Source organism: Callorhinus ursinus, unplaced genomic scaffold, assembly GCF_003265705.2.
Source record: "Callorhinus ursinus isolate GAN/ISIS: 27379988/994484 unplaced genomic scaffold, GSC_fseal_2.0 scaffold3, whole genome shotgun sequence".
NCBI lineage: Eukaryota > Metazoa > Chordata > Mammalia > Carnivora > Otariidae > Callorhinus > Callorhinus ursinus.
In genome coordinates, this window is record NW_027397065.1 from 32,079,262 (window position 1) to 32,097,754 (window position 18,493).

Genomic DNA, 18,493 nt, shown 5'->3' on the forward strand with positions numbered 1-18,493 from the left:
ATGTAAGGACACAAACCAAAAGTGAAAGGATGGAAAAAGATACTCCATGCAAATGAAAACCAAAAGAAAGTTGGGGTAACTATACCAATTCCTGACAAAAAAGACTTTAAAACAAAGACTATAAAAAGAGACAAATATATTGCAAGATGATAAAGGGGTCAATCCAACAAGAAGATATAACATTTGTAAATATTTATGCACCCAGCACAGGAGCACCTAAATATAGAAATGAAATATTAACAGGCCTGAAGGGAGAAATAGACAGCAATACAATAATGGTACGTTACTTTAACACCCCACTTTTCTCAATGGATAGATCAACCACAAAGAAAAATCAATAAATAAGGAAACGTTATTGACCTTAAATAAAACATTAGACTAGATGGACTTAACAGATATATATAGAATCCACGTTCTTCTGATGCACACATGGAACATTATCCAGGATAGATCATAGGTTCTTCTGATGCACACACGGAACATTATCCAGGATAGATCATAGGTTAATCCACAAAAAAAGTCTGAAAGAAGATTGAAATCATATCAGGCATCTTTTACAACCACAATGGTACAGAACTAGAAATTAATTATAGGAAGAAAACTGGAAAATTCACAACTGTGTGGAGATTAAACAACATGTTACTAAAAAACCAAAGGGTCAAAAAAGAAATCAAAAGGAAAATAAAAAAATAGGGGTGCCTGGGTGGCTCAGCTGGTTAAGTGTCTGACTCTTGGTTTCAGCTTAGGTCCTGATCTCATGGGTTGTGAGATAAAGCCCCAAATTGGGCTCCATACTCAGCAGAGTATCCTTGGATATTCTCTCCCTCTGCCCCTCTCCCTGCTCGCGTGTGCTCTCTCTCTCCCAAATAAACAAATCTTTAAAAAAAAGATACCTCAAGACAAATGAAAACGGAAATACAACATCTCAAAATTTACAGAATGCAGCAAAAGCAGTTCTAAGAAGGAAGTTCATATTGATAAGCACCTACATCAAGAAACAAGAAAAATCTCAAATAAATAATCTAACTTTACACCTCAAGGAACTAGGAAAAGAACAAATGATGCCCAAAGTTAGTACAGGGAAGAAAATAACAACAAATAGAATGAAATAAATGAAATAGAGACTAAAAAGACAACAGAAAAGATCAATGAAACTAAGAGCTGGTTCTTGGAAAAGATAAACAAAATAAACCATTAGCTAGACTTACCAAGAGGAGACTCAAATAAATAAAATCAGAAATGAAAGAGGAGATGTTACTGATAACACAGAAATACAAAGATTTGTAAGAGACTGCTACGAACAACTATATGACAACAAACTGGACAACCTAGAAGAAATGTAGAAATTCATAGTAACATACAACTTTACAAGACTGAATCATTATGAAATAAAAAAATCTCAATAGACTGATTATGAGTAAGGTGATGGAATTAGTAATCAAAAACCTCCCATAAACAAAAGTGTAGGACCAGATGGCTTCACTGGTGAATTCTAACAAACATTCTAAGAAGAATCAATACTAAAACTTCTCAAACTCTTCCAAAAAAGAGAAGTAAAGGGAACACTTCTAAACTCATTTTTTTTAAATTTTTATTTATTTATTTATTTCACAGAGGGAGAGACACAGCGAGAGAGGGAACACAAGCAAGGGGGAGTGGGAGAGGGAGAAGCAGGCCTCCCGTGGAGCAGGGAGCCCGATGTGGGGCTCGATCCCAGGACCCTGGGATCATGACCTGAGCCGAAGGCAGATGCTTAACAACTGAGCCACCCAGGTGCCCCTCTAAACTCATTTTTTAAGGCCAGCATTACCTGATACCCAAACCAGACAAAGATGCCTCAAGAAAAGAAAATTATAGGCCAATATGACTGATGAATATAAACGCAAAAATCCTCAACAAACTATTAGCAAACTGAATCAAAAAATACATACACCATGATCAAGTGGGATTTATTCCAGAGATGCAAAGGTGGTTCAACACATGTAAATTAATTAACTTGATACTACATTAACAAAATGAAGGATAAAAATCATATGATCATCTCTATTGCAAAAAAAGCCTAAGACAAAATTCAACATTTTATGATAAAAATGCCAAACAAGGTGGATATAGAGGGAATGTATCTCAACATAATCAAGCCTATTTGTGACAAGGCCACAGCTAACATCATACTCATTTAAGATCAGGAACAAGACAAGGATGCACACTCTTGCCAGTTTCATTTAACACAGTATTGGAATTCCTAGCTAGAGCAACTAGGCAAAAATAAATAAATAAATAAAAGGCATGCAAACTGGCAAGGAAGAATAAAACAGTCACTACTTGCAGATGACATGATATGATATATAGAAAACCCTAAAGGCTCTACCAAAAAAACTGTGAGAAGGGGCACCTGGGTGGCTCAGTTGTAAGGGTCTACCTTCGGCTCAGGTCATGATCCCAGGGTCCTGGGATCGAGCCCTGCATCGGGCTCCCTGCTCAGCCGGGAGCCTGCTTCTCCCTCTCCCACTCCCCCTGCTTGTGTTCCTGTTCTCGCTATCCCTCTCTCAAATAAATAAATAAAATCTTAAAAAACAAACAAACAAACACTGTGAGAAGTAATAAATTTAGTAGGGATGCCTGGGTGGCTCAGTTGGTTAAGTGTCTGCCTTCAGCTTGGGTGGTGATCCCGGGGTCCTGGGATAAAGTCCTGCATGCAGCTCCTTGCTCAGCAGGGAGCTTGCTTTGCCCTCTGCCTGCTGCTGCCCCTGCTTGTGCTCTCTTTCTCTCTGCCTCTGACAAATAAATAAATAAAATCTTTAAAAAAATAAATTTAGTAAAGTTGGAGAATACAATATCAATATACAAAAATTTGTTGCATTTCTATACACTAATAATGAACTGTCAGAGAAATTAAGAACACAGCTGCCTTTACAACTGCATAAAAAAGAATAAAATACCTAGGAATAAATTAGACCAAGGAGGTACATTGAAAACTGTAAGATGCTGATGAAAGAAACTGAAGAAGACACAAATAAATGGGAAGCTATTCTGTGCTCATGGACTGGAAAAATTTATATTGTTAAAATGTACATCCTAGCCAAAGCAATCTACAGATTCAATGCAATCTCTATTAAAATTCAAATGGCATTTTTCATAGAAATAAAACAATCTCAAAATTTGTATGGAATCACAAAAGACCCCAAATAACCAAGGCAATCTTGAGAAAGAAGAACAAAGCTGGAGGCCTCATGCTTTCTGATTTCAAACCATATATACAGAAATCAAAACAGTATGATACTGACACAAAAACAGACTTGCAGATCAGTGGAACAGAATACAGAGGCTAGAAATAAACCCACACAAACACGGTCAATTAATTTACGACAAAGGAGACAACAATATGCAAAAGAAAAAGAACAGTCTCTTCAACAAATTGTGTTGGAAAGACTGCCCAGCCACATGCAAAAGAATGGCACTGAACCACTATCTTATACCACACACAAAAAATAACTCAAAATGAATTAAAGACTTGAATATAAGACCTGAAACCATAAAACTCCTAGAAGAAAATATAGGCGGTAAGTTCCTTAATGATAGTCTTGGTGGTGATTTTTTTGGATTTGACTCCAAAAGTAAAAGAAACAAAAGCGAAAATAAACAAGGGGGACTACATCAAACTAAAAGAACTGCACGCTAAAAGAAACCATTAATAAAATGAAAAGGCAACCTACTAAATGGGAAAAAATATTTGCAAATTATATATCTTATAAGGAGTTAATACTCCAAAATATATAAAGAACTAATACAACTCAATAGCAAACAAAAAAAAATTCCATTTAGAAAGGCAGAGGATTTGAACAGAAATCTTTCCAAAGACAACATACAGAGGGCCAATAGATACATGAAAAGGTGGTCAACATCAGTAATCATCAGGAAAATGCAAATCAAAACCACAGTTAGATCACTTCCCACCTATTAGAGTGGCTATTATCAAAAGATAAGAAATAACAAATGTCAGTGAAGATATGAAGGAAAAACTCTTATGCACTGTTGGTAGAAATTTAAATTGCAACCATTATGGAAAACAGTATAAAAAAATCCTCAAAAAAATTAAAATAGAATTACTATATGATCCAGCAATTCCACTTCTGGATATTTATCAGAAGGAAATGAAAACATTAACTTAAAATGATATATTCACCCCATTTTCACTGCAGCATTATTTATAATACCCAAAACATGGAAGCAACCTAAGTGTCCATCAATAGTGTATAAATACACTAGAATATTATTCAGTCATAAAAATGAGGGAAATCCTGCCATTTGCAACAACATGGATGGACCCTGAGGGTATTATGCTAAGTAAGTTACATAGAGAAAGACAAATACCATATCATCTCCCTTATATGTGAAATCTAAAAACATAGAAACATACAAACGAAAAATCAAACTCAAAGATACAGAGAATAGATTATGCTTGCCAGAGGCAGGGGATGAGGGTAGGCGAAATGTGTGTAGGTGGTTAAAAAAGTATAAACCCACAGTTATAAAAGAAATGAGTCAGGGGTGCCTAGGTGGCTCAACTGGTTAAGGGTCGAACTCTTTTTTTTTTTTTTAGATTTTATTTATTTATTTGAGAGAGAGAGAATGAGTGAGAGAGAGCGCACACGAGAGAGGGGAGGGTCAGAGGGAGAAGCAGACTCCCTGCTGAGCAGGGAGCCCGATGCGGGACTTGATCCCGGGACTCCAGGATCATGACCTGAGCCGAACGCAGTTGCTTAACCAACTGAGCCACCCAGGTGTCCCAAGGGTCGAACTCTTGATTTCGGCTTGGGTCTTAGTCTCAGGGTCGTGAGATAGAGCCCTGCATTGTTGGGCTCTGTGTTCAGTGGGGAGTCTGCCTGAGATTCTCTCCTTCTCCCTCTACCCCTCCCCTCCAGTAAACAAATCTTTGAAGAAAAGGAAGTTAGTAATGAGATATAAAGTACAGAATGGTGACTATAGTTAGTAATATTGTATAGCTGAAAGTTGCTAAGGGAGATCTTAAAAGTTCTCATCAAAAGAAAAAAGTTTTGTAACTATGTAGGTTGATGGATGTTAACTAGACTTGCTGTGATGATCATTTTGCAATATATACAAATACCAAATCATTATATTGTATCCCTAAAACTAATATGTTAATATGTCAATTATAAAAAAGGATATGTGTAATACTTACCCCTGGAACCCATGAATGTGAATTTATTTGGAAAAAGGGTGTTTGCAGAGTAATTAAGTTAAGGATATTGGGATGAGATCATTCTAGATTAACCAAGTAGGCCGTCAATCCAATGACAAGTGTCCCTATGACTAGAGGAAAAACACAGAGGCATGGGGGAGAAGACACAGAGAAAGAACAGAAGGCCACACAAGGAGGGAGGCAGAGACTGGAGTTATTAACTATAAGCCAAGGAATGCCTGGAGCTACCAGAAACTGGAAGGGCCAAGGAAGGATGCTTGCCTAGAGCCTCTATGAGGAATGTGGTCTGCCTACATCTGGATTTTGGATTTCTGCCCTCCAGAACTGTGAGAGGATGACAGGATGATTTACTGTTGTCCTAAGCCACTAAGCTCGTGGTAATTTGCTACAGAAGCCCTGGAAAACTAATGCGATAGAAAACCAGCATCATTAAGTGTGGAAAGAAAAATTTCTCAACCCAGAATTTCAGGTCCAACTAAAATATCCTTGGAGAATAATGGAGAAATGAAGACATTTTTAGAAAAAAGAAAAAGAAAAAAAAATTGTTGCCAGCAGAGATGCACCATAAGAAATGCTAAAGGAAGTTCTTCAGACAGAAAGGAAATGATACCAGATAAAGAACTGGATATTAAGGAAAGAAAAAGAGCATCATAAATGGTAAGTAACTGAGTAAATATAAAACTATTTTTCCCTCTGACTTTGAAAAGAAATACATAATAACATTTAAAGCTTAATGCATAATTTTGCCTTGTAAGGTTTATAATGTATGCATATGTAATACATGTGACATTTATGGTATAAAAGATGAGAAGGGATAAATGGATCCATATAGTTGCAAGTTTTCTATATTTTAGGTGAAGTGCTAAATAATAATTCTAAGTAGACTGTAAAGAGTTAAGGATGTATATTGCAAACCTTAGAGCAACCGCTAAGAAAATAAGGAAGAGGCATAGCTAAAAAGTTAAAACTTGGTGCTAGCTGGGTTGAGTGGAGTGCTTTAAGTAGGATGTGGCAGAGGATGATAAAGATTGTTCTGAGGAAAAGAAACAAAAGGGTTGGTAATAAAATTGCCTCTGGCAAAGGAGATTGGAATGGACATTGTAGTGGGTTAAATAGTGGTCTCCCCCCTCCCCCACCCCCACCAATATTTCTACCCAGAATGTCAGCATGTGACCTTATTTGGAATGAGGCTTTTTGTAGATGTAATTAGGTTAAAGATCTCAAGGTAAGATCATCCTGGGTTAGAGCGGGCCAATAATGGGTTCCTTATAAGATACAGACACGGAGAAACACAGAGAGAAAGAGAAAAAGGCCACGTGAAGACCGAGACAGAAACTGGGGTTATGAGGCCACAAGACAAGGAACACCAGGAAGCACCAGAAGTTGGAAGAGGTAAGAAAGGCAAAAGGATGAAGGTGGAGCCTTACCTTATACTGTATTAAAAAAATGAACTCAAAATGGACCAAAGACTTAAATATAAGAGCTAAAACTATAAAACTCTTAGAAGACAGGAGAAAGCTTCATGACATTGGATTTGGCAATAATTCTTAGGTATGGCATGAAAAGCATAGTCAACAACAAAAAATATGTCAAAATTTATCTTTCATGCATCAAAGGAAACTATCAACAGTGAAAAGGTAACCACAGAATGGAAGAAAGTATCTGCAAATTATATATCTTCTAAGAAATTAATATCCAGAATACATAAAGAATTCCTGTAACATAACAGCAACAAAAAGCTGAAAAAACAACTGGATTAAAAAAATGGGTAAAGGACTTGAATAGACATTCCTGCAAAGAATGCCAATAAGTACATGAAGAGATGCTCAACATCACTAATTATAAGAGAAATGCAAATCAAAACCGCAAGGACATACCACTTCACACCTGGTAGGATAGTTCTTATCAAAAACAAAATAAACAACAATAACAAAAGAAAAAAAACCCCAGAAAATTACAGGTGTTGGCAAGGATGTGGAGAAATTAGAACCTTGTGCAGTTGCTGGTGGGAATGTGAAATGATACAGCTGTTATGGAAAACAGTACAGCACTTCCTCAAAAAAATTAAAAATAAATTACCATATGATCCAGAAATTCCACTTCTGAGTATATACCCCAAAGAAATGAAGGCAGGGATTTGAAGAGTTATTTGTACAGCCATGTTCATAGCTGCATTATTCGGGAGAGCCAGAAGGTAGAAGCAACCCAAGTGTGAACCAATGGAAGCATGGATAAACCAGATGTGGCCTATACACGCGATAGAGTATTACTCAGCCTTAAAAAAGGAAGGATTTCTGACACGTTACAACATGGATGAACCTGAAGATAGTATGCTAAGTAAAATGACCCAGTGGCAAAAGAATAAATACTATGTGATTCACTTCATGAGGTACCTTAGTCAAATTCATGGAACCAGAAAGCAAAATGGTGGTTGACAGGGGCTGGGGGACGAGGAACAGGGAGTTAGTGTTTAATGGGTATGGAGTTTTAGTTTGGGAAAATGTAAGAAGTTCTGGAGATGGATGGTGGTGATGGTTGTACAACATGAATGTACTTAATGCCACTGTCCTGCACACTTAAAAATGTATCAAATGATGAATTTATGTTAGGCCTATTTTACCATAGTTAAAACATGAAAGAAAAAGAAAAAAAGAAAGGAAGGACTCTCTCTTAGAGCCTTTGAGGGAGTATGGTCCTGCTCATAGCTTGATTTCAGACTTCTGGCCTCTAGAACAATAAGTACATGAACATTTTGATAATGACTAAACAGAATTTTATTACATCTTTAAACCAATAACTAAGAAATAGTTTGCATATCCATGCATGAATATTACTTATTGCTAGAATGAGATGATTTGGCATCAAATTTATTTTTAGGTCACATTTTTATAGATGTTAGTACTTAAAAGACTTGTTTGTACAAGAAGAATGAAAGTTGTCTCCTAGCAATGTTATACAACTTCTTTGGATTCCTTCAGTGTTATTATGTTAAAAATTACATAGTGATTGGCCAGCAAAATTATTTTAAATTATCATTAAAACTTTTTTTTTAAAAGATTTTATTTCTTTGACAGAGAGAGACACAGCAAAAGAGGGAACATAAGCAGGGGGAGTGGGGGAGGGAGAAGCAGGCTTCCGTGGAGCAGGGAGCCCAATGCAGGGCTTGAAACAGGACCCTGGTATCATGACCTGAGCCGAAGGCAGACGCTTAATGACTGAGCCACCCAGGCACCCCAAATTATCATTAAAACTTAATTCAATCATCACTCAATTTTGTTGAGAGCAAAGTACTGGAAATTACCTGACTAGTAAAAGCATTTTTTCTATCATCACTGGAGAAATTCACTTTCTCAATTTCGGGAAAGCATACCTAAAAGTCTTTACCAAGAATTAGGAAATAATTATTAATTAAACCCATGTAGCAGAGACGATCCTATGTACTTACACATTTCATTTCCTTTTTTCTAGGTGGACAGGGAGAGTATGTTGCTTGGCCTCCCTTGCAGCTTCTCCGGGCCGTGTGATTTGGTACTGACCACTGCACAGTGAGCAGGAATGATGTACTTCTGAGATAAGGCAGTTAATAGCTGGGTGACCCACCCTTCTGTCACCCCTGCCCAGCCATATCGGAGACCATGAATTCCAGACTGTGTAACAAGATAGAAGGCTAGCTAGCCCCCCTTTGGACTTTGCATGAACAAAATAGGTGTGTTAAGACATTATGTTCCCAGGGTGTGGAAATTTAGTAATGTGCCAGCTTGGCTAGGCTGAGCCACATTTCCCTGAATTTTGTTCCTCTGTGTTTCTGATTAGGGTGGGCCACAAGAGAGTAGAAATAAAACTGAAGTCATTTTAGAGCCCATATACATTGTCATTGATCTGCTCCCATATCTCCTTGGTGTGAAGAGTGGCTGGGTCTGCAATCACTCCAAGTTCCCTTACAGCTTCCTTTAGCTTCCCTGATTCCTGGGCCATGGTTGGGTGTTCAGCTTTTTGACAAAGGGCTCCAGCCTCTGCAGGACAGCCACACCACCAAGGTCAGAGATATGAGAACTGACAGGTTTCAGTCCATCCTCATGGGCTCTAGTTTGGCTTACGCTTGCTCTCACACATCTTATTTCCATCTTCCCTTCCTGACTGCCTGCCCCAAGGTCTTTAGATCCAGTGTCGACTGTGAAGACAACAGGCTTACAGAGATTGCTTAATTAGATTTAACAATTACATAAGGTCAACTTCTTGTAAGAAATCCCTTAATACACTCAGTGGTTCTGCTTCTCTGACTGAATTTGGACCGATACATAGGGTTGCACAGGATTAATTTGCTACTGTGGCATAGTGTATTCTATTTTGACTAATACAACTTTCACTTGGAGATATCTTCTTTCACCTGATAAATTTAAAAAGGGTTGGGAAACACAAATATTAATTTCAATACATGTTTGCCAATAAATTAATTGGTGAAATGTTTCTATTTATGTGCTTTAAGTGTATCTTCCTAAAAATTGTAAAACTAAAGATATAACTCACCTAACATCTATTATTGAAAAAGCCAGTCTACACTATCAAACCAGTCATCCAAAAAGACTGTCAGAAAAAGTTTGGCTGTTTTTCAGTTCAAATAAATGTGCTAATCTGTATTTTATGATAACTACCTTATTTTTGATTCTATAGATGGATAAGACATGGAGCCTAGTCATATGGATAAATACCGTGCTGCTATCTTTAATAATTTTTTTAAAATTTATTTATTTTAGAGACAGCGAGAGAGAACATGAGTGGGAGGGGCAGAGGGAGGACAGGGAGAGAGAATCCCAAGCAGACTCCACACTGAGTGCAGAGCAAGACGCAGGGCTCGATCTCACGACTGTGAGATCGCAACCTGAGCCAAAACCAAGAGTCGGATGCTTAACCAACTGTGCCACCCAGGCACCCCTTTAATACTTCTTACCACCATTCTCTTTTTTAGAGTTTCACAAGATTCTCCCCTAAGAGAACTTGGACATTCTGTTGGAAATGAATTAATTCAAAATTTCAGTGCAAGGAACCTGGCTGGCTCAGTTAATTGAGCATGTGACTCTTGATCTTGGGATCATGAGTTCAGCCCTACACTGGATATAGAGATTACTTAAAAAAAAAAAGGCAAATAAAAATATTTTAAAAAGTGGAGGCGCCTGGCTGGCTCAGTTGGGTGTAGCATGCAACTTTTGATTCAGGGTTGTGAGTCTGAGCCCCATGTTGGGCACAGTTTACTTAAACAAAACAAAACAAAACAAAACAAAACAAAATTTCAGTGCACTATCCCACTCTATAATGTATCTGAATTCAAAAAACCCATTAGAGGTCAAATACACCATTTTAAAATGCCACTCTTTACCTTCAACAGTATTCAAAAGAAAGGGAAAGACCTAAAGCCCTACCAAGGGTTTATGGTGCTTTGATTAAAAGAGAGTTCACTGAGTCCCAATATGTTGAACTAGCTCACTTGCTCTCTCTTTCTGCATCTCTATTAGTTATCTACTGCTGTGTAACAAATTAACTCAAAATCTAACAGCTTAAAATAACAAATATTCATTATCTCCTAAGTCTCTGTGGGTCAGGGATCCACAAATGACATAGACCGTTGGTTCTCGCTCAGGGTCTCTCATAAGATCAAGATGTCAGATGGGGCTACAGTCATCTGAAGGACTGAATGGGGCAAGAGGAGCCACTTCTAAGCTGACCCTCTCACAGGCCTGGCAAGACAGTGTGGGTTTTGGTAGGTGGCTTCAGTTCTTTACCAGGTGGACAGCTCCACAGGGCTGCTTGAGTATCCTCATGACATGGCAGCTTGCTTCCCCCCCCTCCCCCCAACCGAGAGAGTAATCCAAGAGAAAGCTAGAAGGATGCCACAACACCTCATGATCTAGTTTTGAAAGTCACATACCCTCACATCTGCCATATTCTTTTTTGGGAAAATTTGATATAAAGAACTGTTTATATTACAAAGCTTTAATAATCGAAACAGTATGGTACTGACACAAAGATCAATGAATCAGAATAAATACACAAGATAAAAGCCTACACTTACATGCAATTAATCTAGGACAAAGGAGACAAGAATATACAATGGGGAAAAGACAGTCTCCAATAAATGGTGTTGGGAAAACTGGACAGCAACATGCAAAATAATCATACTGGACCACTTTCTTATACCATACACAAAAATAAACTCAAAATGGATTAAAGACCTAAATGTGAGACCTGAAGACGTAAAACTCCTAGAAGAAAATATATATAGGCAGTACCTTCTTTGACATCAACCTTAGCAACATTTTTCTAGATATGTCTCCTCAGGCAAAGGAAACAAAGGAAAAATATTAGGATTATACTGAAATAAAAAGCTTTTGCATATCAAAAGGAAATCATCAACAAATGAAAAGGCAACCTACTGAATGGGAGAAGACATTTGCGAATGATATGTCCAATAAGGGGTTAATATCCAAACTATAGAAATAAGCAACTCAATACCAAAAAAATTTGATTGAAAAAATGGGTGGAGAACCTGAATAGACATTTTTTCCACAGAAGACATACAGATGGCTAACAGATCCATGAAAAGATGCTCAACATCGTTAATTGTCAAGGAAATGCAAGTCAAAACCACAATGACATGTCATCTTATACCCGTCAGAATGACTAGTATCAAAAAGAGAAGAAATGACAAGTGTTGGTGAGGATGTGGAGAAGGAACCCGCTTACACTCTTGATGGGAATGTAAATTGGTGTAGCCACAGTGGAAAACAGTATTAAGTTTCCTCAAAAAAGTAAAAATAGAAATACCAATATGATCCAATACTCCACTATTGGGTATTTGCCCAAAGAAAATGGAAATACTAATCTGAAAAGATACATGAACTGCTATGTTTATTGTAGCATTTACAAAAACCAAAATATGGAAGCAACTTACAAGTCCACTGATAGAGGAATGGATAAAGATGTGGTATACATATACAATGGAATATTACTCAGCCACAAAAAAGAATGGGATCTTGCCATTTGGGACAACATGGATGGACCTAGAGGGTATTATGCTAAGTGAAATAAGTCAGAGAAAGACAAATACCATACGATTTCACTTATATGTGGAATCTAAAAAACAAGAGAGGCGCCTGGGTGGCTCAGTCGTTAAGCGTCTGCCCAGGGTCCTGGGATCGAGCCCTGCATCAGGCTCCCTGCTCTGCGGGAAGCCTGCTTCTCCCTCTCCCACTCCCCCTGCTTGTGTTCCCTCTCTTGCTGTGTCTCTGTCAAATAAATAAATAAAATCTTTAAAATAAATAAATAATAAACAAAAGAAACAAAGCAGAAAGAACTATTAACTAGTAACAGGGTATTAAGTACTAAGGGGCAAAGACAACGCTAAATACAGAAACAGCGGTTATAGGGAGCAACCACTACCTTTAGGGTTGAGGCAGAGTACCAAAGGAAAAAACAAACTTGGAAGAGCCCTCCCACCCCCACTGCTAGGCTGAGATTCAGACCTCACTGGGGAGAGGTTAGTTATGGGCCATTGGATGGTTGAAGTTTGCTGAGGTGCTACAGGTTGCGTCTGGCAGGCAGGAAACTGCCCACTGAAGTGTCACTGAGTTCACTGAGAAGCCACCCTCTGAATGTCCTAGCCACCTGTGTGTGTTTATGTTGGGAGCAGGGGGTAGGGGAAGGGGAAGGTATGGTTCTGCAAACCATTTGCTTCTGTATACCACAAAAGCAAGAAGGAAAATAAAGTATACCAGAACTAGGAAGAGAAGATCCTTCATTTACCTGTGTTCCTCTAGGGCTCTCTAATGACAAAATTAAGTGTTGTGCCAGCTGGCAGAGAAGAAACATTCACAGGGTCCTAGTTGGACTCCAGTACTCCAAAGTATGTAAAAGAAGAATGGATTTTGGAACTGAGAGGCTATAAATTGGTAACGGCAAACATACGGTCTGAGGCACAAAAGTTAATGTGCTTGATTATCAAGTGCTCTCCTAGACTCCACTAAGTGTGTTTCATTATATATATAGTATGTTTACCATACTGTCTTTGTACAATCTAAGCAAGTCTGAATTCTGAATGTTTTGGACCTCAGGGTTTCGGTTAAGGGATTGTGGACCTGACCACTTTGCTGTTAGCGGGTCTTGTAAACCCCAGAGCAGACCTATCTGAAAAACTGGGGGGAACTATGACTTAAGGTCGTCTGCCTTTAGTGATGACCAAATCTAATCACCAGTTGGCTTCCAGCCTGAAGCACTTAAAATCTGAGAATCTGAGTTCTTGTTTGACATAAGTAATAAAAGACTTGGCTCAGCTTGCCTCTCATATAGCTTGGGTAAAGCTTCTATCAATATATGACTTTCTAATCCCATTGAGCTCCTGGAATTTGACCTAAAAGTATTTTTTCCTCTTATGGTGGAATATGGTTTTAATAAAAGGACAGAAACCTTGAGTTATCTCCATTACAGTTCTAACAGCAAGGGTTGCAAATTCAAAACTCTCTATGGCTTAGGCACACAAATTGAGTGGAGCATGCAGATATAAGACAACAGGGAGCAATGGGGACAGGAGAAATCTATAGAGCACATGCTTCGTGTAAAAAAGGTAGTTGCTACTTAACCCCTGCATATTGTTGCCACACAGCCAAAAAGCCAGATAGTCTGAGTTTTCAAGAGAAGATGCAAACTCAGACTTTAAAATGTGAAAATGTCAAATTTTAAAACAATAAAAATGCTGTAGGGTAAACATACATATTGGGGAATTCAGCTTGTGACTCCTACCCTAACCCTATGTGCTAGGTCCTGTGGCAAATGCTGGTACCTCAGGGGTCTTGGTTGGCTGTTACATTAGTAGTCCTCAATGAACCTTGACTTGGTATTCAGAACCTTGCATAGTCCCTTCCTACATGGACTCTGGGCTTGGTTGTATGACTTGCTCTGGCCAATGGGACATTAGCAAGCATGGTGCGACCGAAGGCTTGATAATCATTTGCTCATTGGGGCTTGTCTTCTTGGAAGCCAGTCACCATGCAGAAGCTTGAGTAAGACACCAGGTGAAGAAGAGAGGCCCTAGAGGATGAGAAGCCATTTTGATGAGCTCCCAGCTGATTGCAGTCTCATGAGTAACCTCAGTATACTATGTGTGCCCAGCTGTGTTCAGTCAACCCACACAATTGTAAAAATAAACCACTGTTATTTTAAGCTACTAAGTCTTGGGCATGGCTTATTATGATACACCATATAACTGAAACAGAGGTCATTTATTCTAACTCCTGTTTTACTAACCAAGGCCCAGGCAGCGGAAGGGGCCTGGTGAAATTCAGACAGCAAGTTAGTGGCAATAACTTTCCAATTCTGTGCTCTTTCTTCCTATTGCTTTTCTTTTAATTCTTTTGGTGGAAAGCACCAGATAAGGACTACGAAACTTCAAACTCTATCAGCGTGGAACTTACACTATGCCTTGCATGCATACAAATTACTGTAATAACTTGATCCTTAGAAATGGAAAGATTTCTAGGTCATTAAGTCCCCTCACTTGACAGGTGCAGAGAATTCAAAACACTAGAGAAAGAGAAAAACAGTCTCTGATATTTGGAAGCTGGCCTGGTACAATTATCCAAGCTGTAATGTTACTAGATGATAGATGGCCGTCTTAGGTAGGCCTTGTGCTCTCCTGTTGAACAGAATTTCACAGAATGTAAACATCAAATGGGGCCATTCTCTGACTGTGGATAGATCAAGACAGAAATAAGATCACTCCTTAATTATATCTGAACGCAGATAAGTCACGAACAATGTCCAAACCACAAAAAATGACCGAACATCCCCCATACTGATGAGGGGCTCCTGTTTCTTTAGCAATTATAGCTTCAGCCTCAATCTACTGGTCCCTTGTTCCAGGCATGATTGAGATGCTCAATCATAGAATTACCCCCACTTCCTGACAGCATCTAATCCAGAGTAAAGCCCCATTTCCTTAAACCCTCTCCCAAAACACGTAACAACTCTTACCCAGACGCCTATAAGTTCTCATGGTGGGTATTCTTCCTCACTGTAACCAGTAATTAACTCAACTTGTTCAATCAGTATGTACCTGGTGGTCTTTGGTTAGCGGGCACTAATAGACCTGACAAAGTTCACACAGAGCCGAAGGCAGAATTCACTAGGAGTCTCCAGCTGCGATCCTTCTTAGCGCCTTCTCTTTTGGTTAATGTCTGTTTTCCCACCACTAGAATCGGAGCTGATTCCCAGTGCCTAGGCTGGTACCTGGCAGAGGTTGGAAGTTTAAAAAATAAATATATTCTGAACGAATGAATAAGAGGGGCTCAATATACACAGGCTCCCTTTCATCTCTCAGCTCCTCCCAGTTCGTGGTGCGTACAGACAGCACCACAGTTCATCTCCATAAACCCACTTTCCCCAACGAAATTTCCAAACCCCTCACTTCTGGGATGCCCATACTCTCAGAACCTCTTCCTTGCCCGAGCTTCTCTCGCTTGTTGCCCCTCCCACACCCGAGCCCCAAGTCCTCCTAACGCATCTAGAACCCACCTGTCTTCATCATCTGTCCCTAGCACCAGACGCTCACGGACCCCCAGCGCCGCTACCTAGACGTCGACTAGGCACTGCAGCATCGACTGCGCATGTGCGGAAATCGGTCTCACACTCTGGATCTCTGACGAGTGAAGAGTTACCTCTGAGTTTCCGTCCCGGTCTCAGTCGCTTGGGGCTGCCAGGAAGTCAGGAGAAACTAGCCGGAAGGAGAACCCGCGCGCAGGGCTTTCTGGGACATGTAGTCGTGGAGTTCCCCAGGCCCTATTTTGAGGGCGCCCTTAATTCTTTAGGTTTGCACGTCCCACAGTCACAGTGCAGTGCTACTTTTGCTCAGAATTCAGCTTCGGACTGCCAAGAGAGATTAGCCTGGTGTTGACTTCTCGTTCCCACAACGCTCTGCGGGGCCCCCGGCGCCTGCTGGGAGCTGTAGTCCTCGGTCTGCGTACTGCGTTCGCCGAGGGGGAGGGCGGAGCTGCCGGCGGCCCGGGCGGGCTGGCAGCTAGAGTGGGTACGATAGCCGCCTCCGCTTCTGCCGCCTCCGCCGTCGCCTCCTCCGCCCGGGCCGTTCGCTGCTGCGCGGGGAGAGCGAGGCGGGGCCGCCGGGGCCGCCATGGAGCCCGACTCGGTGATTGAGGACAAGACCATCGAGCTCATGGTGAGTGCGGCCCGCTGGACCGTTCTTCCGTCCGTCCGGCCCCGGGCGGGCCTGCCCACCTCAACGTCCGGCGCGAGGCGGGCCCTGGCCCTTCCCCGCCGCCTTGGCCGGGACCTGGGCCCCCGCTTTCCTGGCCTCGGGGCCGGCGCGGTTACTCCGGATCCCTGGAGATCTCAGGCCGGACCTGGCCCGGCCCCCTCCATGCTCCTCGGTTCTCCTTCCTCCCTCTGCCCTATATCCGGGCCCATCTCTCGAAGGACCCTCGCTCGATTATGCTGTGGCCTTAGCTCACACTCGCTCTAGCATCTCATTCTCCTTCTCTTAGAAGGGCATTTCCCCCCCCGTATTTCTCCGGCCTAGGCCTGCACCGCTCTTGGAAACCCCACTCAGGCCGAATGAGATGGTGGTGGGAGGGGGGGTACGGAGGAGATCGATCAGGGCCTCGGTCTCCGCATCCTAGTAGGGGTCTCAGCACCCTCTCCTCAACGTAGGGGTGTGTGGATTCCGGGATAGGCCCTACTGGGGTGGAGGTGGGGAGCTCTGGGGTTTGAGGCTGTGACGGATAAGGGGCCTCTTTCCCGGGCCCCTGTGGTGTCCGGCTTCTCGGACAAAGGGTTTCCTACTCCGCGGTGAGGGATGTTTGCATAGCAAGGCCCCAGGTACTCTGGATTCCATCTTCCAGGAAAGGGAAACCGTAACTTCGTGTTTTCCAGCGTTGCTTTGGGAAAATGGGGGAGGGGGGCTTCTCATCACTGCCGCCAGTTCTTTCTTACTAAAAAAAAGGGGGGGTAGAGAATCCTAGGCCCCTGGGGAAGCGATCACTTTTCTATTACAAACCATTGGTAGCCATGCCAGACTCCCCGGTCCTACGGATACCCCAACCGCTTTCCGTTTTACGACTTGGAGCCGGAAGGGGTTTTTAGAAATAGAACTATCAGAGAGTGGCTAGTAGAAGCGAAGAATTTGCTGCTTGGTGGATGATTTGGTGGAAGAAAAGAAACATGGCAGCTATTACCTGCCAATTTGAGCGTTGGGGAAATCAAACCGGGCTCTCGAGAATTGGGAGGAGGAAGTCTTTACCTCAGCAAATGGACATGCCCAGGGTTTCTTCCTGTGGAAACCTTGACAGTTTCTTTGTATCTCTCCTAACACAGTAACAGCCTCTACCCCTGGGTTGAGAGGAAAGGTGAAAGAATCTACTTAACCCAGCATAATGTTTTCCTAGCCAGATTTCTCCAGTGTGAAAATGTTTATTGAGTCAGTGATTCCACTGGGTAGGGTCGGTGACATCAGAGCCACTTCCCCCATTTAATGCTATAAATAATAAATGGTGACACTGAAAGTCTGTTGGATAGCTGCATGGTTTCTGTGGATGATGGTATCTGGGGAGTTGAGATGCATGTTTTAAAAATGGAAGTACAGTAGCATAAACACACAGCTTAATATTTGCTGTCCTTTGCATAATTCACAGAACTAGACTTCTCCAGTATTCTTTTAAAACTAGAAGAAAAAAAAAGCTTTGGTCGTTTCTGCTTTGTGTGCAGACATATGTGCTTGCTTTTTAAAGGATATTGTGTGAGTTTTTATTTGCTTTTCATTATTAAGTAATTTTTCCTTTTCAGTATAATTTATCAAACTATTATTGTAGCAAAGCCTCTGATGTTCTAGAAATTTTGTAGTGGGTTATTTTGGTAAAATCTCTTATTGGAATTCCATATATAGTACATATTCTTACGGATCTACAATACATGTCCTCACAACTGAAGGAGTACTTCACATTGAAAAGTTGTAACTTGGTGCCTCTGAAATTGGCTGTTCTGTGCTCCTTCCATTGCCATTCTTTTAAAAAATAAAATGTCTTTATTTTCAAAAGAATTAGAAGAAGTACAGTGTAATTCATTTAGTATTTTTGATTGTATGGTAAAAAAAAATCTCTGGCCTAAATTTATTGGTTTCCCATGCTCATAACTTTAAAAAAGTTTTAATTGTACATGATTTTACTTGTTTATGATCTGAAAAGATATTTCAGCCTTTCAAGGACATTATAAACTGAG

At 40.6% G+C, this 18,493-nt stretch overlaps 1 protein-coding gene and 1 long non-coding RNA gene across 16 annotated transcripts in view; one reads left to right on the forward strand and one right to left on the reverse strand.

Moving 5' to 3' along the window:
- LOC112820071 (uncharacterized) overlaps positions 1 to 16,099 on the reverse strand; it is a 64,213-nt gene extending 48,114 nt beyond the window's left edge. For 5 of the 8 annotated variants that reach the window (XR_003207034.2, XR_012377241.1, XR_003207035.2 and 2 more), the window contains exon 1: positions 15,782 to 16,099. This is a non-coding gene — a long non-coding RNA (uncharacterized lncRNA). Of the gene's footprint in view, positions 1 to 8,666; positions 8,747 to 14,051; positions 14,300 to 15,781 lie in introns of those variants that run through there. The other 3 variants (XR_012377238.1, XR_012377237.1, XR_012377240.1) reach the window with 3 other exon arrangements.
- A 155-nt stretch (positions 16,100 to 16,254) lies between these two features.
- Positions 16,255 to 18,493, forward strand: part of FBXW11 (F-box and WD repeat domain containing 11) — a 122,877-nt gene continuing 120,638 nt past the window's right edge. For 5 of the 8 annotated variants that reach the window (XM_073889944.1, XM_073889955.1, XM_025867037.2 and 2 more), the window contains exon 1: positions 16,255 to 16,439. In XM_073889944.1, coding sequence (XP_073746045.1) covers positions 16,395 to 16,439 — 45 coding nt within the window. In that variant the 5' untranslated portion in view covers positions 16,255 to 16,394. The remainder of the gene's footprint in view (positions 16,440 to 18,493) is intronic. The other 3 variants (XM_073889970.1, XM_025867038.2, XM_073889962.1) reach the window with 2 other exon arrangements.